Source organism: Sus scrofa, chromosome 9 (assembly GCF_000003025.6).
Source record: "Sus scrofa isolate TJ Tabasco breed Duroc chromosome 9, Sscrofa11.1, whole genome shotgun sequence".
Lineage (NCBI taxonomy): Eukaryota > Metazoa > Chordata > Mammalia > Artiodactyla > Suidae > Sus > Sus scrofa.
Genome location: NC_010451.4, coordinates 98471609 through 98495192, shown reverse-complemented (window position 1 = coordinate 98495192; position 23584 = coordinate 98471609). Strand labels below are relative to the sequence as shown.

The 23584-nt window shown below is 32.9% G+C and overlaps 1 protein-coding gene and 1 long non-coding RNA gene across 6 annotated transcripts in view; one reads left to right on the top strand and one right to left on the bottom strand.

The window, feature by feature from the left end:
• The window catches only part of LOC110255496, a 293636-nt gene extending 292025 nt beyond the window's left edge, over positions 1-1611 (top strand). Inside the window, exon 4 of the long non-coding RNA XR_002335883.1 lies at positions 247-1611. This is a non-coding gene — a long non-coding RNA (uncharacterized LOC110255496). The remainder of the gene's footprint in view (positions 1-246) is intronic.
• Positions 1-23584, bottom strand: part of HGF (hepatocyte growth factor) — a 75803-nt gene that overhangs the window by 18381 nt on the left and 33838 nt on the right. For all 5 annotated transcript variants that reach the window (XM_005667687.3, XM_013979787.2, XM_003130222.5 and 2 more), the window contains 3 exons: positions 13812-13986; positions 10293-10420; positions 3175-3277 (listed from right to left, as the gene is read on the bottom strand). In XM_005667687.3, the coding sequence (XP_005667744.2) occupies positions 3175-3277; positions 10293-10420; positions 13812-13986 (406 nt within the window). The remainder of the gene's footprint in view (positions 1-3174; positions 3278-10292; positions 10421-13811; positions 13987-23584) is intronic.

The following is a 23584-nucleotide window of genomic DNA, read 5'->3' as shown; positions in this document are numbered from 1 at the left end:
TTGTTGTTGTTCTTGCAGTTTGGAAACACATTCTTTAATTCAGGAACAAGGCTGAATAATCAGCATAGATAAAATGATAAAAGATTTTATGACATTGTTTTTATTTGATAATTATACTGGCAAGGTAACAATATCCCTGTACATAGAAATGGAGAAACATTACCAAAAAAGAAGTGACAAAGAGCTAAATTTCAAAATGCATGGAAAATACAAGCTATAGCAAAAATTTTTTTTTTTATGTTTCAGAAACCTGTAAAGGAGCATCACTAGCAACATTACTTTGATAAAGTACAAGAAGACACACCAAAAATTTAATAATAATGTGCTAATAAAATTATTAAGTTCACCAGACATATATTACATAATATTATTTTGTGAGATAACTAACACTTTAGCCTTTCTCATTTTACATTTTAACTAAATTTATCACAAAAGAAATGTAAAAATACCATATATTATTTTATAAGACCAGGCCCACTCATATAACATCAGCATTTATATTTACCTCAGTAAAGTTAATGAAGTCAAATTCTATGTGGCCATCCTGACCGTGTCATGAAAAGTATACATTCTAACTAGATTTGTTTTGGAGTATTAATTACCACCACTCTTGAATGTAATTAATGTGTCATTTTTAAAACCTGGGAAGAGCTTTAACATAGAAACTTGGACATCTTTCCAAATTCAAGTTCATTTTTTGGATCAGTACAATAGCAAACACATATAATACTTTGTGCCAGATTCTATTGTATGTAACTTACATATATGACCTTAGACCAAAACCTGATGAGATAGGCTCTAAGATTATGTAAGTTTGTGTTTGAGGAAATTGAAATCCACAGAGGACAATTAATTTGCTTGGGGCCACATAGCTTTTAAGCTGTAGAACTGGTGTTTTAACACATGGCTCTTTCCAGAGTCAGTGTTCAGAATCACCACACTGTACTACCTCCTTACTTAGTCGTAATTTATTCTTAAACCAAAATGGTACCATGCAACTTAATCATTCATCAATATCCTACAAATTGTTTCCAAATGACTTTGAACTGTGTCCAAAGGCAAACCTAAACTCAATGAATTAAGAGTTATAATCATTGCAGCCCTTGAATAAATATGTCGCATATTTCCAGCATTATGCCAGTGAATATTTAACTAGCATTCTGAAGCATGTATGGGGGTGGGGGAGTCCTTATTTGTTGGCCTTGCTGACTTCTGTGGTATAACTACTTCCAACATAAAACTGTCAACCTTCTAATGTGGAATCACAGAAGGCAGAGATGGTACAGTTGTCTCTCATGAATTTGTGAAGACCTAGATCCATCCTGCTATATTTCTAAAAGTGCTTTTAAAAACATCAGTGTTGAAATCAACATTTAATTTTAATCAGGACTTTTCTTGCTTAAAATTCTTTAGTGAATTCCCTTTAATGCTCAGGATAGAATCCAAACTTCTTAATCATAGCTTACAGGACCCTCTATGGTATTACCACTAGAGAATGTCTTCTCTGTGGACAATAGCTAGTTATACTCTGTTTCAATCTTATCCAAATTATTATTATTTTTTGTCTTTTGTCTTTTTAGGGCTGTACCCACAGCATATGGAGGTGCCCAGGCTAGGGGTTAATCGGAGCTGTTGCTGCCGGCCTACACCAGAGCCACAGCAAGCCCAGAACCAAGTCACATTTGCGACCTACACCACAGCTCATGGCAATGACAGATCCTTAACCCACTGAGTGAGGCCAGGGATCAAACCCACAACCTCATGGTTCCTAGTCAGATTCATTTCCACTGAGCCATGACGGGAACTCCCAAATGTTTTTGCCATGGATTTTTTAATATGGTATTGGCATTTGCTGTTTTCTGGCATTCCATACTAGAGAGTGAGATCTATGATAGAAGAATTCTGCTTAACTTGGAAGACATAGAGCTATAGCATTCAACACAGTGGCTACAAGCCACATGTGGCTGCAGAGAAATTGATATGTGGCTGGTCCAAATTGAAAGGTACTATAGTTATCAGTATATTCCAATTTTTGAAGCTTTAATATAAAAAATGATAATTATATAATGACTACATATTGAAATGAAAAAGCTTTAGAAACACTGGATTAATAAAAACATTAACAATAATTTATTTTTATTTCTTTAAGTATGGCTACTTGAAACAACTGTGGCTTACGTATGTGAATTATATATTTATGTTAAGAGAGTGCTGTTTTAGAACAATTATTTTTGTGAAGTAAATTAATTGAAAAACAACATTCACTTGTGAGTAAATTTTTAAAGAGGATAAGGACTTTGAAGCTAAAGTGCAAGTAGGGACACAATGACTCAACCTTTCTGGATCCTTAAATTCTTATTCACACATATAGAAATATCTTCCATATAGGATTATGATGGTCAAAGAAGATACCAACCCATATAAAGCAACCGTGTTGTAGGTACTTGATTAAATGATATAACTTTTTTTCTTTTCATCTAGTGCATATTTTCTGAGATTTATTAAAAATCTGCTCTATGTCATAACTACATCTCATATTTTGTAATTTCAAACACACTAGAACTATAGCTGAGGTAAAGTGGAAGATAACTACTTTTTAAATAAATGTCCAATATTGAAATCTCTAATTCTCTGGGGTTTTTTTTCAATTATATATCCATCCCTTTAATTATGGAAAAATTTTGTGTGTCAGTATAAAACTCTACTATCTCAATCAGATTTTAGTTGTTCAGTGTATTTTTAAGGTATATATTTATATGAAGATAGCTGCTTATTAATTTTATGAATATTAATAATTAAGAGAATATATAGTGTTCTTTGAAATACCAGATTTAACATTTGATTATACACTGTCTTATCAAGTTATGTAACTAATTCTCAGTATGACCACATCCTCCTCCAAAATTTATGTCTCCTTTTTGTTAATGTTCCCAAGACACCTATTACAGAGTAGAACACATAGTAAGTGCTCAGTAAGTCTGTGCTGGTTTAAATTTTTTATTTAAATGTTTGCTACATAGAATCTTAAACTGAGTTGCACAGAACAATCAATCTAATGTTTTTATTAGCTTACTGTGATATATAAAGGAATAGAAAGAAATAGCAATGGACCTCAGTACACCTATCTGATGCTATCACTACATGCTATATATTAAAAAAAGGAAATTTACACACCGGTGTAAATCTTCCATGTTCTTGTCCCACATCGAGCATGTTAGTCCAGATCGTGTTTTGGATAGATTGCCCATGTAATTTTTGCCATTCCCACGATAACAATCTAAACATAGAATACATGAAAAGAAGACTAATGAATACTAGGTAGTATAGAACAGAAACATTATTTACAAGCATATGAATTCATGAAAATAAACATAAAAATTAAAACAAAGCACTGAAATCTGTACAAAGAGGCATAACTATCTTAAATAAAGTATGTTTATTTTTAGCCAAAATGTTTATTAAAAGGAAAGTAAATGCATCAAATTATAAATTCAAAAAATTCAAAAAAATAAACGAGTGGCTCTTAGGGACACTAAAGAAATGAGAATTTTGTGAGTGATAAATGTATATATGTATTTTTCCCAATATTTTCTACTGAAAAATTTTATATCACAGGAAAGTCACAAGAATGATATAATGAGCATCCATATGTCCATCACAATTTTTGTGTTTTGATTTTTGTCTTTTATAGTATGAACATTCTGAGTTGTCCAAGCCAGCTCTTTTCCAAATGCTCTTTAATTTCATTTTATCTCTTTATTTTCTCATGAACAAAATCATGTTAACTGCAGAAGTATTGTATAGGTGATATTTTGTCCTTTTTACAGTATCATTTCATGTGACTCATGATGTTACTTTGTTCCATTATTAGTGATGAGTTTGATAATGTGGTTAAGTGGTATAGAGGAAAAACTTATCTTCATAATAACAAAAAGTAAAAAAAAAATCATTGAGGACTTTGAGACTGACAGCATTCTATTCTGAAACAAATTTTCACAAGATAGCTTAGGCATACTTTGATTAATTTTTCGTTAATCAGTTATTACTATGCTGGCTCTTTAAAAAATTAAAAAGCTTTCTTTATTTCTTTCTTTATTGTTTTTTTTTTAATTTATTTTTTATTGTTATTTCCCCAACACACTTTTTTTTCCCACTGTACATGGAGACCCAGTTTCACATACATGTATACATAATTTTTTCTCCCATTGTCATGCTCTGTTGTAAGTATCTAGACATAGTTCTCAGTGCTACACAGCAGGATCTCATTGTTAATCCATTCCTAAAGCAATAGTTTGCATCCATTAACCTCAAACTCTCAATCCCTCCCACCCCCCATCTCCCCCGGGGCAACCACAAATCTATTCTCCAAGCCCATGACTTTCTTTTCTGTGGAAGGGTTTTTCCATCTCTCTTACTCCTTCTATTAAGTATTACTATCGCTAGTAGTGGTAGTGGTGGTGGTGGTAGTAATAGCATAGTAGTACTAGTAGTAGAAGTATTAATGTAAATAGGAAAAATGGATTCTCTTTATTCAACCTGATATATGATCTATTTCTGTTTTGGTGCTCAACTTGTTCCAAATTTAGCCAGTAGAAGCCATGTTAAAAATGGTTCTTTTGTCTTTTATCATGTCCTATATGGTTTTATTTTTTATTTTTTTCTTTGCTTTTTTTTAGGGCCATATTCATGGCATATGGAAATTCCCAGGCTAGGGGTGGAATCAGAGCTACAGCTGCCTGTCTATACCACAGCCACAGCAACGCAGGATCCAAGCTGTGTCTTCGACCTACACCACAGCTCATGGCAACACCAGATTCTTAATCCACTGAGCTAGGCCGGGAATCAAACCCACATCCTTGTGAATACTAGTTGGGTTCATTACCACTGAGCCACAATGGGAACCACATTTTTTCAGTTTTTTTCAACTGAGCAATTTGTGTTCTATTATCCATTGATAGAAATTTCCATATTCTTAATTTTGAAAATATGTTGTTCCTCCAAATTTGTGAGCTGTAGTTCTATATTTGAAAAGAAACTTTATTCCATATTTTAAAATAGTATTGTATTTTTAACAGTAACTAACATTTTATTTTTATATGAATTAAAAAATATAGTTTTGGTTACAAAATGTTATCTATAAAGGTATATCAACATTAAGATTATTCTGTTTTAAACTTGGCAAACCATAGTATATTATCACTAGTTTTAAATATGCTATGTGATTAGAATAATTAATAGGTACACATCCTAATAAAATTTTTAAAGGATTGATTTATTAATTTATCCAGGAGTTAGTTAATTTAATCAAAAAGAAATATAATAAGTATACTCAGTAGTTATGTTTTGGTATCCATAAGTTCGAACTTAAATATAAAATCTCAGGAGCTCCGACCATGGCTCAGTGGAAACAAATCTGACTAGTACCCATGAGGAGGCAGCTTTAATCCATGGCCTCGCTCAGTGGGTTAAGGATCTGGTCTTGCCATGAGCTGTGGTGTAGGTTACAGATTCAGCTTGGATCCTGCATTTCTGTGGCTGAGGTGTAGGCCAGCAGCTATAGGCTACAGCTGTGATTCAACCTCTAGCCTGGGAACCTCCATATACTGCAGATTTGGCCCTAAAAAGCCAAAAAAAAAAAAAAAAAAATCCTCCAAAACTCCTCAAATAAGATAGAATTTAATACAGAAAATATAGTAATCATTATCATACACAATAAAATTATTTTCAGAAAGTCTAAATTTGTAAAATCAGTTCCTTTTTTTTTTTTTTTTTTGGTCTTTTTTTTAGGGCCGCACCTGCAGCAAATGGAAGTCCAGGCTAGGGATCAAATCAGAGCTGTAGCCACTGGCCTACGCCACAGCCACAGCAACGCCAGATCCAAGCCATGTCTGCAAACTACACCACAGTTCATGACAACACCAGACCCTTAACCCACTGAGGCCAGAGATCAAACCTGTGTCCTCATGTCTACTAGTCAGATTCCTTTCAGCTGAGCCACAGTGGGAACTCCTGTAAAATCAATTCTTATGCACATACAGAATACTAAGGTTAGAATATTTTCCTCTGACAATGTTATTTTTTTCTATACCTTTCACCGCTAGGTAGTAAATTCTTTAGAAAAGTTCTTACCGAAGAAATAATTGTGTAATGCAATATATTGGTACTATTCTTTTATACATTTTTGTTTTTACATCGTTGTTTTCTGTATTAGAGAAAGAGATCCTATTTATCACTACTTATTTTTTGTTTAAATATGAGCTAAAAACTAGGTATTTTTTTCTATCAGCAATCTTTTTGTTTTAGAAAAGTTTTTAATTTGCAGAAGAGGTATAAGTTGGTAGAGAGAGTTGTAATATACCACACAGTTTCCCCTGCTTTTAATATCATATATTAGTATGATAGATTTGTCACAACTATTAACCATAATGATGCATTTTTATTAACTGCAGGCCATATTTTGTTTAAATATTCTTAGTTTTTACCCAGTATATTTTCTCTATTCTAGGATCCTACTTGATACCACTTTTCATTTAATTGTCATGTTTTCTAAGCTCTTCTAGTTGTAACAGTTTCTCAAACATTCTTTTTTGATGATTTCGACAGTTTCGAGGACAATTGGTAGAGTATTTTGTAAAATATCCATCAATTGGGTATGTCTGATGTTTTCCTCATGATTACATCTGGGTTGTGGGTTTTTGAGAGGAAGACACGAGTTTCTGAGCACTTATTAACTTCCAACTTCCTGGCAAAATATATTCAAGCCTCGCTAAGTATTTTTCTTGTTAGTCTTGGAACCTTCAACTTCACCAAGGAGCCATTGTCTAGTCCCTTTCATTCGGTGGAGTTAGGCATTGTGAGTGTGTGTGTGTGTGTCTATGTGTGTGTGTGTGTGTGTGTGTGTTCATGAATAACTGATCCCTCAAACTCCAGTCTAGCACTAGCATTCTTCCTCTTCTTCATTTCTTTTGTATATTTCCTTTCTCCCATAGTGAGAGTCTTGATTCCTGGTAACAGTAGTATGTTTGCTCATTTTCTCAAATCTACAATGCACACAAAATAATTTCAAAGCTGAGATATCCTAATATTAACAGCAAACTTACACTTGAAAGTTCAAAAGGTATTTGCAGTTATCTAGCTTTAAAGGTATTCCAGGGAGGCTATATACAGTCAGAAAACTGTTTTAAAATTATCTGTAATTTTTTTCCTTCTTCATAGTAATGGTATCTATTTGATATACAGATATGCACATTTCTGTGTTTTTTTCCTGTCTTTTTTGAGGTTATATTTTGAACATTTAAAACACAAATAATGGTTAGGAGTCAAAAGTATATGAAAATGTGTACTCAGAGTATTCTCATTTTCTCTTTTGTTACTGTGTCATTATATTTCTATACACTACCTGCCATTACAAATAACAAATTTCATTAGTTTCTTATTTATGGCTCTTTTTTTATCTTTTGGCAAAATTATATCTATATATGTACAAATATATATAAATATATAATTTGTATATATATTGCACACATGTATTATTACAACCCATTCTTTATTACTAGTAGTAAATCCTTTTATTTATAATTAATAGAATACCAAATATATATTTTAGTGTTTTGCTTTTTCTTTAATAATATACCTGAAAATCACTTCATGTTATTTCATGGAAGTTTTTATCATTCCTTCTGCAAATCCATAGTATTCCATTGTGTGACTTTGCCAGAGTAGGTGTGGATTGTTTTGCTATTGTAGAAAATGCTACAATAAAAAACTTGTGCACATGTTTTGTTGGAGCTGCATATTTAGATAGTATATTGTTCGGCCAAAAGGTCAGTGCATATGAAATTTAATTATTGTAATATTCTGTTCCATAAGGATTTTACCATTTTGGACACCCAAGGGCAAGGTGTGAGATTTAATTTCCCCATACAGCTTTACCAAAAGACAGTGCTGTCAAACTTTTGAGTTTTTGTGAATTTATATATGAGAAATAGTCTCATATTATGAGAAATCTCAATACTTATATATTTTATGTTTGTCATATTATATATGAATTTAAGCATAATTTTTATATGTTTAAGGTAATTTTTATTTATTTTTAAAGAAATCTTTCTGTTTATATCTTTTTTCCATTATTTAATTTTTTGGTCCTGTATTTTTCAGCTTCATGGTTTTTATATATTAAAAAGTTTTCTCTTTATCTGTGATAGGCATTTTAAAATTTACTTTCAAATTTATCAAGTCTTTTGAATTTAAATATTACAGGTTTGTTTAAGTTTTTTACCATGGCAAGTTTTTGATGTGATATATCTTTTTTTTTCCTTTACTGCCATTAGATTTGGAGTGTTAATTAGAAAGCATTCCACCACATCTAAGTTATAAAGGCATTCTTCCAATTTTACTTCTAGCATCTTTATAGTTTCCCTTTTTACATTCATATCATGTATCCATTTGGAATTTATTTTTGGGTATGGTGCAAGGCATGGATTTAATTTTATTATTTTTAGAAATGGTTACTTTATGGATCATCATTCTGTTTTAAAAGTTTATTTTTTACCCAGTGAAAAAACACATTTTAAGTGTAATAAATCTCAGTAAGGAATCTATTTTTGTATTCTGTGTTTTGTTCTAATTGTCAATTTACTCATGTGTTGGAACTATATTTTTTAATTATAAACTATTTATAAGATATTTTAATATCTAATAGGATTTTTTATCTCTAATCACTCCTGTTTTTCAAGGTTTTTCCTTAGTAGAGTTATATGTTTACGCTTCTAGGAAAAACTTAGAATAAATTTGTTTGGTATCAGAAAAATATGTTCATCTATTTATTAATATCACAATAAGTTTACAAATTAGCTTAGGTGGAATTAGGTAGTTTATCTATCAGCCAGAAATTATCAGTAATTGTTTAAATGGATAAGGCAGGAACAAAGAAGATCCAGCTGGTACTAAACTTTCCTTAATCATTGGTTTTAACTTTATTTCCAACTGACCTTTAAAATCTCCCAAGAAGAGTGAAATTGACTGAAAAGGGATTCATCCCTTCTTCCCTCTCAACTGTATTCAGAGTAGTTCACAAAAAACGGCACTGAGGAGAAAGTCGGGGGATGGAAGTAATATGTATAGGGCAATAAATCTATGAAATGGAGCTTAAATTTGGCTTGGACTTTTTAGAATGATTTAGGACTGACCATGGCCATGACCATCATAATCATATTTATGTGAGAGAATATAATTATTTAAAAATCATAACTTCCAATTCATTATATACCAATAAATGCCCAGAGCCCAACATTATTATTAATTTTTGACAAACGATGTTTAAAGCCTACTTCAATGTGACTTTTCTCAACCAGTGCTCCCTGTAACAATTATTTTTCACCTTGTCTATATTTTCCAGTACAATGGGGATTTATCCCAAATCCTATTGCTACATATCATCTACTGCTAACACCTTAGTCCACATCACTCTCATCTCTTGCCTGAATTACTGAAATAATAATTTGATTCCCCTCTTTTGGCCCTTGTCAGAAGTTCTGGCTATTTTTCATAATGTAGTCAGAGTCATACAGTTAAAATTTAAGTCAGATCATTGAATTTCCCTTCTCAGAACTACACAACAGAGTTTCTTCTCTTTCAGAATGGAAATGTAAATCCTTCCAATGTCTGTGCAGTTTTAGCCCAATTGCTCTCTAAACTCATCTCTTGTTATTTTGTACCAGCTGTAATGGTGTGCTATTTCTTTAACTTTTAAAGCACTCTCCCATCTCTTGCCATTTTCATTTGCAGTTTCCTCTACCTAGAATGCTCTTTACAAATATGTGCACATGGCACATGCTTCTCCCTCACTTCTTTCAAGTCCTCCTTAAATATTATCTTAATACATAAGATCTTCTCAAACTATTAAAATATAAAATAGCCACATTCTCCTCCCTGTAATTCTGGGATATTGATCTCTCTAGCATTTATACTAACTTACTATTCCTACCTCCATTTTAATTTTGCTTATTTTTTGTTTGCTGAACATTAGATCCATGCGGTCCGAGAATTTCGTTTTGTTTACTGGTATATTCCCAGTGCCTAAAACTGTCCCAGGCACTAGCATACACTCAAATAAATAAAGAACCATTGAACAGATTAATACGTAAAAGAAATCCAACTTCAGCCTTGATTTTGTTTGCTAACCAGCAAAAACATTGAATCAAGAAATAGTTCTGCTGCTGTAAAATGTGTACTCCCTTTAGGCATTTCCACAAAATTTAATCATGCCCACACTGCAAAATGTCAGCTATTACCTTGTCCACTTGACACGTCACATTTTGGAATTTGGGAGCAGTAGCCAACTCGGATGTTTGGATCAGTGGTGAAACACCATGGTGACTCAGCCCCATCTGGATTTCGGCAATAATTTTCTCTTAGGTCCCTATTGAGAATAAGCATGTTAATGTAAATCGCCAGAGTTCTTACACTGGTGAAGTCAGTGTTATTATATTTCTAGAATCCCAGAATGTATGCATTCTATAAATAGAGCCCTATGTCTTAGATTTAGGAAAGTTATAACAATTTAGAATTCAGTGTACACAACTGATACTACCCACATTACTGAAATAAATGCTGTCGGATGTCAGAAGTCTTTTTCTTCAAAGTCTTGGAGTTTCACACAAACACTAGTGCTTCACAGAAGAAAGTAATAATACTACTTCATTCTTCTTACTCATTCTCAAGATGTGGACTCTGAACTGTTAAATTTTTAGAAACTGCTCTGTTATTTATTATGTTTTCATGACCCATAAATAATGGGAAACAACATGTATCACTCTTTGTAGAAGAAAGTCTATTATAATTAGTAGCCATTAACTACTCTTGTTTAAAAATGAAGTTCCATTTATTCAATTATTTTCCACAAAAAAGTGATAGATATTTCTTCCTTAAATTCTGTATATCTTTGATTTAATTCACTGCATAGATTTATTTTAATTGCAAAGTAGTTCTTTCTTGATTTATAGAAGTTACCTGAAATCTTTATAAATATTTCTATAAAATTAAGCCTTAATTAAAATATAGAAAACCTAAATACAGAAAAAGTTGTCAATATAGTACATGTATAATATAATTAAATATTAAGAGTTCTAAATAAGGAAAAAGCCTAAACTAATATTATCTGTTAGTAAAGGATTTTACCTTAATACAAGGTTCACATAAAATAAAATGTGGCATTTATGATTTGCTCCCCTGGTAATGGTCTCTAATGTGAGGCATATACTTTCATTTCACAGATCCCAAGCTAATAATTTTTTTTTTTTTTTTTTTGTCTTTTTGCCTTTTCTAGGGCCGCTCCTGCGGCAAATGGAGGTTCCCAGGCTAGGGGTCAAATCAGAGCTGTAGCCGCTGGCCTGCACCAGAGCCACAGTAACATGGGATCCGAGACGCGTCTGTGACCCACACCACAGCTCACGGTACCACTGGATCCTTAACCCACTGTGTAAGGCCAGGGATCGAACCCACAACATCATGGTTCCTAGTCGGATTCGTTAACCACTGCACCACGACGGGAACTCCAACCAAGTTAATTTAAGGAAATTAATATTCAGTCTATTGGATGGTACATTATTTATTTCACTTATGCCCAATTAAAAATACTACAATTTTAATAATACCCAAATTGGCCATTAGAAACCGAGAGTTTTTAAAGAAGCAGCTTGAGTTTTGTTATAAAATCATCAAGTAATAGTTTAGCCAAAATATGTCCTGACACAAACTGTTTTATTTAAGGTTATGAGAACAGTGAATGCCAATAGATAAGGTCATTGTATAGCAAATATTCATATATAAACCATATTTAAGCCTTTGCCCTTCTTATAAAAAGATAAAATTATTAACTAGAAAGATGAAGAAAATATTTTCTTTCCTTTAACCAATTTATACTTAGGTTTTAAAAAATTATGTCAGTACAATATATGTACATTTAATTTTACATACAGTTTACACAACTTTGTAATTTTAGACAAATGATTGTTTTGTTAATTTATTTTAAGTTGTTAATTTAAGGCAAGATAATTGAACAGAGATCTAAGGCTATCAAAAAAAGCTTAGTTTAGAATGACTTTTATAATCTGTATCTAGAAGCACCTCATTAATCTAGATTAAGAAGGAATGAGAGTCAAGGTTTGTACAAATTTTCTTTTCTAACTTCTTTGCCTTCACTTGACAAAGAATTGTTTACAATTATTGGAACAAGTTAATGATTATATGATTCATGTACATCACAGACAGTATTGTTCAGTTACAGACTTTTAAAGATCGTCATTTGCAAGGAGTCTCAGTATTGGGACTAACAGTGTTTAATACAACCAGAAACACTTGGCCAATATAATCTGTTCTCTGCTAGATCACAAACAGCAAATGCATCAGTCCTCTGAACAAAATATTGCATTTGATTTTGTCAGTTTTATAACACAGATCACTTTTTAGTTTTTTCATATTCATGTTTGGTTTTCTTGAACAAATCGCAAAATTAAGAAAGGGGTGGCTTAAACTCCAGTAGCATATAACAGCTAAATTTTTGATCATTCTCAATTGCAGAATGTGTGGATTCAATTTCTATATTTATTCTCTTTTTCTTACAGATAAGTTTAATTTGGGTATTGCATGTACCCAATCTCTTACTTGAGTATTACTGGTCTTTAGAAGTTAACAAAAGATGTGCACGGCTCTGACACTGTCTCCTTTGTCTCTCTTACTATTCTTTCCTCATTTTCTCTCCTCTCTTACTTAGATATTTATTTCTGAAGTGTGAAACACTTGGATCAAAAATAGAGAGAAAATGAGAGAAATAAACCAAGTGTGGCAACTCTAAATTTGTTATTATAAGATAATTTTAAAAGTATAATAGATGAATATTTACTATCTAAGCATATAACTCTGAATAGGCTAGTTTTTTAAATAAAATAAAACCCATAAAATATATCCCTTCTCAGTGGATGGACCAACTAGTGCTCATAGTTCTCCATCTTGAAATGCTAAGCTCTCTTATTAAAAGCCAATTACATAAAGCCAATATATGTTATTTATAGGTGCTATTTCAGCAAAGCCACTATGAATGACACGTGTGTTATAAATTTTAAAAGCAATCATTTTATGTTCCCCATAACAAGGTGGACAATTTAAAAACACATGGCATTGTGGCTGTCTGTCCAACAAAAGTCAAGTAGTGAAGAAAAGCAGTCATGGATAAGCACATAACAACTATATTATTGATATTCAAGGGCAGTTTCTTTGGCTTAGTTCATCTAAACAGTTGTTTTACCTTCCCCCTTTTGAAGAAAATCCAGAAATAATGATAAACATTCATTTAAAATTTTAAAAATTATTTTTTCAAGGCTAAAACCTCACCAGCTTATAATGTTAAGTGAAATTAAAGTGACTTAAAATCTATCCTAAAGTTAATATGAAAATTTAAGAAGGCACTAGTTTGAAACTTACCTGGTTATCATTACCATTAATCAGTTTATTTAATAGACCTGCAAAAACAAAGCTGTGATAAAAAACATAGGGATGTGTTTCCCAAAGCATGGTCGGTACATCAACCATCTGATTGAGAATCACCAAGAGAGTTTATTAAAATGTATTATTTGAAGTTCAAATTTCAAACCTGAGGAGTCAGACTCCCTGGGTGGATGAATCTGCCTTTTAATTTTTCCCTAGCCACACTAAAGTTTAAAGATCCCTAACACAGAAATTAGGAAAAAGCAAACACTCTGCCTCATTTCCCCCAGGGCTTGCTGAAATATATAATATTTGCCTAATTTACTCACTTGCACTTGAAATTTTCAGGAGTTATGTCATGCTGGTGAGGATACTGGGAATCCCAACGCTGACATGGAATTCCATTCCAAATGGTATTGATGGTTCCCCGGTAACCCTCTCCTTGACCTTGAATGCATTCAGTTGTTTCCATAGGGACATCTGTGTCATTCATAGTACTGTGAGCTATTGGTAAAACAATATAAATTTAAAGAAAGTCTTTCAATCTGTCATATACTTCTTAGGGTTCATTTGCATTGTTTTATGTCACAAGTTTTTATAATAATTGAATGGAGTAAAAAATTCAATTTATCATCATCACTAGCTCACTCAGCCTAAAGGAGGAGTTATCATGATGGACGCAACCATGTAATTTTTCTGCTTATAAACAGAATATTCTAGCTTGCCTTTATCTTTGGAAAAGTGTAATTTAATAATATTTAAATTTCTTGAATCTGTCTATTCATTTATTAATATTAGATATAAAATATCTCTCTTAAGAAGTTCCCATGTGGCACAGAGGATTAAGGATTTAGCATTGCTGCAGCTGTGGCATAGGACCTAACTATGGCATGGGTTTGATCCATAGCCCAGGAACTTCCAGGTGCTATGGGTACAGCTGAAAAATAAATACATAATTAAAAGTAAAATATCTATATTAATGTTTAAGTATTTCATATATATTTCTTTAAATCACTTTTCTTACATTAGAAATTGAAAAGCATCTATAAGTAAGATAGTGACCAAGTTGGGAAACTTTAGTACTGTGTTTTAAGGTTGGCCATAAGAAAAAGTAAGAAAAAGAAAATTAATATTGCTCTAGAGAGCAGAGTTATTTCTTTAAATATTAACTTCTCACTATTACTATCTCCGTTCCAATTTTCCTTTCATTCAAACACTGATTATTCTTGATTTTACTTCTATATGTTACTATAACTTTTACAAGCTGAATATATGATATTTCTGAAATGGCTATATAGTTATTACCAAAATTAGTTTGCTTAAATACATAAAAGTTAGTGATGGTAGTAACCATCGTTTTCCTCTAAAATGGTAAACATATTCTAAGCTAATACATTACATTTTTCTTCTTAATCAACTTGTTGGCATTAAAAAAATAGTTCCGAGGTAGATTTATTTCTTGCTTTTTCCTAGTCCAGCTGCAGTGCTTCATGAATATCCTGAAAATCTCAGTAAGATTTTAAAAAGTACAAAATTACTTTTTAACTTGAACTCTCTCTTTTACCTTTGTTCTACTGACTTGCACAAAATATAACTAAAAACATTCTGGAGAAACTAAAATTATATACCTTCTAAAACATGCATGAACATGTTTGTATTTCCATGTAAACTCCCCAGTTACCTTTATAACCTAAATGATTATTCAAGATGCCTCAGGATAAAACTCAAGTTGATACCCTCTAGGATAATTTGCGAATTGAATAAATGCCTTTGATTCATCCATTCTGGAATTCGATGTATCATTTCTCCAAAGGAGAGGTCAGAATCAGACATGCCTTCAGAGGCTAGGGATGTCTATAAAAGACAAATACCATATGATATCACTCATATGTGGTATCTAATATAACACACAAATGAACCTTTCCACAGAAAAGAAAATCATGGACCTAGAGAACAGACTTGTGGATTCTCAGGGGGAGGGGGAGGGAGTGGGAGGGATTGGGCTTGGGGTTAATGGATGCAAACTATTGCTTTTGGAATGAATAACAATGAGATCCTGCTGTGTAGCACTGAGAACTATGTCTAGATACTTACAACAGAGCACGACAATGGGAGAAAAAATTATGTATACATGTATGTGTAACTGGGTCCCCATGCTATACAGTAAAATAAAAAAGTGTGTTGAGAGAAATAACAATAAAAAATAAATTAAAAAACAAAATAAAAGAGAGAAAAAAATGTGTTCCATATTTAGCAGTGTAAATTCTTTTAAAGTAGCTCTTCTAGTTTGTTTTAAATTTCTTTCTTTCCTACAAATAATTACTACCTTATGTGGCTGAGAGCTTTATTTCATTGAATTCCATACAGACTAAGTAGAGCCTAAGTTTGGAGTTATTTGTAAAGTTTAATGAAAAAAAAGGAGGATTAATTAATGACCATCCCAACCTTTAGAATATGGTGTATGTGTGGATTTCCAAAAATTGCTCTTTTAATAACTTTTTCAGCTTTTTATTTTTATTCTTTTTATTTCTCGAGTATCTACTTTAGGGAATAGAAATGCAGCAGAAAAATATCCTAAATTAAATTCAAATAGACATGAGACAATGGCCAGAGACTGACCCAAAAATGGTCATTGATAGTTGATGACTTAGAAAATTAGTATATATTGATATTGATAATATACATTGATTCAGGGAGAACAAAAATTTTGAACTCAGAGAAATTACTTGTATAGAAAAAGTTGATGCTGTTTAATCAAGTTCATTATGATGTTAATAGTGCCTAAAGTTTTTTGGTGAAATAGAAAATAAGACGGATTCTGTAGGTTCTGAGGAACTACAAATGCTGCTAAGCTATTTTTCTGATGATTTGAGTCAACTGTTAAATGATGTGAGGAAACTGAGTATATGTGTGGAAGTCTTTAAAGCCTGACAACTCTAAACCAGGTAAAAGGTCAAGTTTATACTGACATATAGCATATCCAATTATAAAACTATGATGTGAAAGAAGACAAAAACACATGTACACCATAATATATCAATTCATTAGCTTAACATTTTAAGAAGAAAATTTTTTATTCCCCTACTTCTTGGACACAAGCTCCTGAGCAGCAAACTTGTGACCTCAGTCAGGACTCAGAATACTGACAATGGGAGGAAGGTCGAAGTTAGGGCAGTCAGAGCAAAAACACTTCCACTAATCTCATGAACTTCATGATCTGTTTTGGGTCATACAACTCTCTCACTTTCCTAGTTATTTTGTATGTTTTATTTTTGTATTATTGATTCATTCTCCTCAGTATTACTTTGGTACTGTGACTTGTAATCAAAGAACCCAGTCTTGATGAGTCCCAGTATTAATCAGGACCACCTTTGGCTAAGTATGGGCCTATCACATCTCATTTAGTACCTGGGTCAAGGATGAGCCCATCAAAGATTAACACACTCTGGTCCTCGGACTCTAGTATGATTTCCAGATGCTAACGTAAACAATAATGAAAAAAAAAAAAAAAAAGAATATATCCAGACATGATTAGGAATTTGGCCATTTTGATGGAATTTCTTAATGTGGAAGCAGGTTAGGAGGGCTGTTTACTATGTGAAGGTAGCTTCACATTTTAGAACTGACTGTGTGGAGGTAAGAGAGTGAAGCATTGTGCCTACAGTTCGGTGTAACATTAAGTATTGGGTATCATTTTTGGAGTGTGTTAGACAGGAGTGGCTTTTCAAAGTAATTTTTTTATAAGTTTTTTTAAATGACACTCATAGAAATAACTCATGACAGTTAAAATCTGAAAAAATACATAGAGACTTAAACTCAAAAACAATTTTAATTGCACTGCTTTCATAAAGGAAATTATTAAAGTAAACAAATATTATCACAATTATTAGGAAATCAATATCTTAAATTCAGTAATTGTAAGCAACCATTTGATCATCAGAAAGTATTAAGAGGAAATGAAATTTAAAGGCTAAAAGAAGGTATTTTTCTAATTTGAGAGTAAAGTTTTCAAATTTTAGAAGTCTTTGTGAAAAGAAATATCTATATAACAAAAATCCTATATCAAAGAAAAGACTACCTGTATAAAAATATTGAGGAAAATGTTTCACTGCTGACTGATGCACTAAAATTTCATTGTCAAGGAATTATACTAATTTTGCACCTCAATTGAGGAGGTTCTAGCGAGGTTTAATTAAGGAATCTTTCACTTTAAAAGGTAGCAATCATAAAATCTTAATTTGAACAATTATGTTAAATAATTTTTTTTTCTAAACTTTCATTAGTACATTTTAAAATTTATGAATATATACCACATCTTCTTAATCCAGTCATTTGTTGATGGGCATTTAGGTTGTTTCCATGTCTTGGCTATTGTGAATAGTGCTGCAATGAACATGAGGTTGCATGTGTCTTTTTCAAGGAAAGTTTTGTCCAATATATGCCCGAGATGGAATTGCTTGGTCATATGGTAGTTCTAAGTATAGTTTTCTAAGGTACCTTCATACTGTTTTCCATAGTGGTTGTACCAATTTATATTCCCACCGACAGTGTAGGAGGGTTCCCTTTTCTTCACACCCTCTCCAGCATTTGTTATTTGTGGACTTATTAATGATGGCCATTCTGAATGGTGTGAGGTGGTACCTCATGGTAGTTTTGATTTGCATTTCTCTAATAATCAGTGATGTTGAGCATTTTTTCATGTGCTTGTTGGCCATCTGTATATCTTCTATGAAAATGAACAAAATAATGCCATTTGCAGCAACATGGATGGAACTAGAGACTCATACTAAGTGAAGCAAGTCAGAAAGAGAAAGACAAATACCATATGATATCACTTATACCTGCAATCTAATATATGGCACAAATGAACTTTTCCACAGAAAAGAAATGCATGAACTTGGAGAATAGACTTATGGTTGCCAGGAGGAAGCGGGGGGATAGGCTGGGAGTCTGGGGTAATAGATGCAAACTATTGCCTTTTGAACAGATAAGCAATGAGATTTTGCTGTGTAGCACTGGAAACTCTATCTAGTCACTTATGATGGAGCATGATAATGTGAGAAAAAAAGAATGTATGCATGTATGTGTAACTGGGTCACCTGGCTGTACAGGAGACAATTGAGAGATACTGTAAACCAGCTATAGTGGAACAAATAAAAATCATTATAAATGAAAAAAATGGAAAATAAAAATAAATTAAAAAATAAGATTTATTAATGAACTTAAGTCACTGAATATTCATGAAAAGTTCATATAAGCTGTAACAGATAAAAATTTGGGATTTGGATTAAATAATTTGGATTATTTAACAGTTTCTAATTAGGAATTGGAAACTAAAACCTCTTAAAATTACAAAAATTATAGGAATACAAAGAATTACTGTACATTAAGAAAAATGCAGTATTGTACAGAATATATATAACATTTCACTAGGCCTTACTATAAACTGAATGTGTCTTTCTCAAATTGGTATGTTGTTCTACGTATTAGGAGGTTATATGTGACAAAGTTACAAATGCTTATTAAAATAAGAGGCAAAACACTAATATTAACTAATATTATGGTAAATGATTAGGCCTTTGGTAAATGATTAGGTTGTAAGGGCTGAGCCCTCAGAAATGGGATAATTACCCTTATAAAAGAGACCCTGCAGAGCTCCCTTGCTTATTCTACCATATGAGTACATACGGGAAACTTAGCCATCTATGAACAAGGAATCAGACCTTCTCCAGATATCAAACCTGCTGGTACCTTGATATTGGATTCCCAGCCTCAGACCTATGAGAAATATATCTCTGTTTTTTTGGAATCCACCCAATCTATGGTATTATGTTATAGTGGCCTGAACTAAGACAGGCCTTATCAAGATGTAAAGAATCTAAATAATATTAATATTAGTTAATATTAGTATTTTTCCTCTTATTTTAATAAGCATCTGTATCTTTGTAACATATAACCTCAAACAACTTGGTAATTTTACTTATTCTTGTGTTTTAATTTCATGGAAATATATCTTATGCTGTTAACTACAAATTAGCAGTATTCACATAGTATTTTTCCTTAATTAAAAAGTACCCTCTGAAGTTAATGCATCTATATTTATCCCACTTGACTTTCAGCTGCTAAAAATGAGCCTATAAACAAAAATTCACCACATAATTCTGGTGGCAATGTATAGAATAAATAATATATCCAAAAAAGACATATTAGTACAGCAAGGTAACCACATAGTTTTCATCAATTAGTAAGAGTTATTGTAAGACTTCATGCAGCTGTTTAATAAATATTATCTGATAGGGACCATGATGAATGATTTGTCCATAGACCAATTAACTATGATATAAATGTTTGATCTTTGCTGCCTACATGAATACTTATGATTCAAAAAAAAAAAAAAAAATGGTTCCTGAATTACAATAGAATAAACTCCTTGAGCTGTCCTGCTATATAAACATCAAAACTTGGAGCAAAAACAAAACAAATTTTCATTCCAGTTTATTTGGAAAGGGCTATTAAGTGTTGAGAAAACTATTCCTTTGGACTTAATACTTAAACACGAGACCTGAATAAGGGAAGGGATTGAAGAGTCCCTAGTGGCCAAGTGAAGTGCTAAAGAAGCACAGAAACATTCCCAAATATCAGCTGAAGCTGATCAAGTTTAGTCAAAGCAGCGTGTTTTTAAAATACTGCATCCCCACATCCACAAATGTTTTTGCATGTCTACCAAGCTCACACTGAAAATACCAGGAAGTCTTGTGAGAGTTCCTCACAAATAAAATATTTTGCCAGGGGTGTCAGTAGTGGTCACCCTTTGGAAGTAGATGCAAAGATATTTATATGATCCTCAGTGGCCTATGAGTGAAGGAATGTTTTTCTTTGATGATTGACACAAAATTTTCTATTTGGAAATGCTTTAAGGAAAACAACATGTGCTATGGAAATCTTTCACTGTCCTGTTAGAACATGATCAAATACAGCGGGTGCTCCTTGGAACATTAATTTCATTTTGCTGGTGTGGATGTGCTCTGAGCTGATTGCTACCCTATTTGGTAGAGAATTTTAAGATTTGAATAGATTTTCTGAGAGTATAAACATTAACTGTCGTATAAATGTTGGAAAAACCATCTTGACCCCCATCAGAAAGAGACCAGTAGAACAAGATGACTTAAAATTAACCTAACTGATTTTATCTGTGAAAGGCTAGCCAAATCCTTGCAGAGAGACTACAAGGCCCTGCCAGAGGTCTGTGAATGGCAGCTGGAGAATGTGGGTGCACGCATGTATGTTACAGAAAGCAATAAGTAAATCCTGACATTTAGATTCCCCTTAACTCTCCAAAAAAATCTAAATTTCTTAGTGGTGACAAGCTGTCACTATTATTCTGCCTGTAGCTAAGAACAAGTTCCTTCATAGGCCATTGGACAAATACCTGATTATTCCTGGAATAGTTCAACCCAACCCACTTCTTACTCCCAGCTACTGAAGAGCAATTGAGATGTAGGATTTACTTTATGATGGTCCCTGAAGATTTAGAGCAATGTGTAAAGCTACTCTCTCCCATCAACAGACTTGTGCCTTTGGGCCGCAAAGGATGGGATCAGGCTCAATGTAAATTTAAAGAGCTCCTTGTTTTAAAATTAACGTGGGAAAATAGTTTTAAGACCTCCAAAATACAAACCTCAAATTGCTTGCACATTTGCTTTCCATGTGGACCTGGGATTCCTATCTGAAAATTTCCCTGGACTTTATCCAAGCCTTTTCTGGTATAAAATGTTCAAGAGGCAAGACTTTCATGAAAGGTCTTCAATTCAATTCTAGACTCTTATTCCTTAGAAGATGATTTGGAAAAGACCTCCAAATATAAGATCTTTCCCTTGAGAAGGGGTATTGATAGCATTCTTTTTCTCTGACACAGAATAGAGTAAGATAATTTTATTTCTGTGAATATCTGTTATGGCCTAAGATGAATTAATGAAATTTAGAGAAATAATCAGCTCTCTTTAAGAAAGAAAATATTTTGCTAAAATTATTTTACCAACACAGACACACTGAATTTTAAATTTTTTTGTTCTTATTTTTTAGGGCCTCAGCCATGGCATATGGAAGTTCCCAGGCTAGGGATTGAGTTGGATCTGCAGCTTCCAGCCTACACCGTAGCCACAGCAACACAGAATCAGAGATACATCTGTGACCTTCGCCACAGCTCAGGGCAACACCTGATCCTTTAACCCACTGAGCAAAGACAGGGATCAAACAGATTCATTTCCACTGTGCCACAATGAGAACTCCCCATATTCTTTTTAAATGATGCCAATGTACATTAGTTATTAAGAGGAAGATTTTTTGAAAAATTTATTTAGTACCAATGCCAACATATCTTCCTGAGCTGTATAAGAAAATAAGACTGGGTGGCTTAAACAGTAATATATTTTCTAACAATTCTGGCAACTGTAAAGTCCAAGATTAAGGTGGTAGCCTATGGTTCCTGGTGAGAGCTCTATTCCTGACTTGTAGATTATAGGTATAACATACTTTTTTGCTGTGTTCTTATATGGAGAAGAGAGAAAAGTTGCTCTCATCCTCTATTTATAAGGTCACAAATCTGATTGGATTAGGATCCCACCATTATGACTTCATTTAACCTTAATTATCTCCTAAAAGCCCTATCTCCAGTTGCATTAAGAGTTTAGGCTTCAAATATGAATTTTTGTGAGGAGAGGAGACGATTCAGTCCATAATGATACTTTTGATAGAAATCTTAGCTCTCAAAGATCTGCTCAGGCCAAACTTCTGAAATGGAGAATTGTTCAACAGGTATAAAATTTCAGTTATTCAAGATGAGTAAGTTCTAGAGATTGACCATACAACGTAGGACCTACATACAATGTAGGACCTATAACTAACAATATTGTATACAAAACACGTATGAAGAGAGTACATCTCAAGTTACATGTTCTTACAACATATACAAAAAAATGGTAAGGAGGGGCAGGAGGAAACTTTTGAAGGGATAAATATAGCTATTATTTTGATTGTGGAGGAGTCAAGGGCATATGCATATGTTCAAACCCATCAAATTGTGTACAGTAAACATGTGATGTTTTTATTTTTATTTTTTGTTTTTTTGTCTTTTCTAGGGCCTCACCCACGGCATATGGAGGTTCCCAGGCTAGGGGTCTAATTGGAGCTGTAGCCGCCAGCCTATGCCAGAGCCACAGCAACGTAGGATCCGAGTCGCGTCTGCAACCTACACCACAGCTCACGGCAACACCGGCTCCCCAACCCACTGAGCAAGGCCAGGGATTGAACCTGCATGGTTCCTAGTCAGATTCATTAACCACTGAGCCATGATGGGAACCCCAACATGTGATGTTTTTAAATGTCAATTAGACTTCAATAAAGCTGTTAAAAATAAGCAAAATGGCTCTGGACACTTACATATCTAGAAGTTTAAAAAATAAGAAGGAAAGTAGGGGGAAGAGAAAAATAACATGACAACATGTAAAGAAACATTGCAAGAGTTATTTATTTTTTTGAAGGAAAAACCCTCAAGGCAACCAACAGCAAATGAACAAAAGTAGCTCAGGAAAGCACAAACCCTGACAAGAATTGAAGTGGTGCAAAGAAGATAGGGAAACAAGTCTTCCTGGTTGGCAATGTTTGGGAAAAGCCCAGTTTTCATATGAAAATCAAAAAGTACAGATTAAATTCCAGCAAACACTGAAAGAAAATGAAAAACTACTACTGTGTAGGAAGTCAACAGTCATTCATTCAACAAAAACTTGTTGAACTCCTGTCAAGTACAAGGCAATGTGATAAGTCTATGAGATACAAAAAAAAAAAAAAAAAAAAAAAAAAAAAAGGTCTTTACTCTGTTGGAGCTTACAAATTTTGATAGCAATACTAACCAAATAACTTCAAAAATAAATGTAAACACAACTCTGAGAAGTACATGGAAAGAGAGGTTTATGTTGCTCTAACTAAACAATAAGGAATTTGACCCAGTCAGGGAAGTCAGATGAAGAAATGATAAGTGACTTGAAATTTGAACAATAGGTGGCTGTCAACTAGGTAAGGAAGGGAGAGAACATTTTTCAAGGGC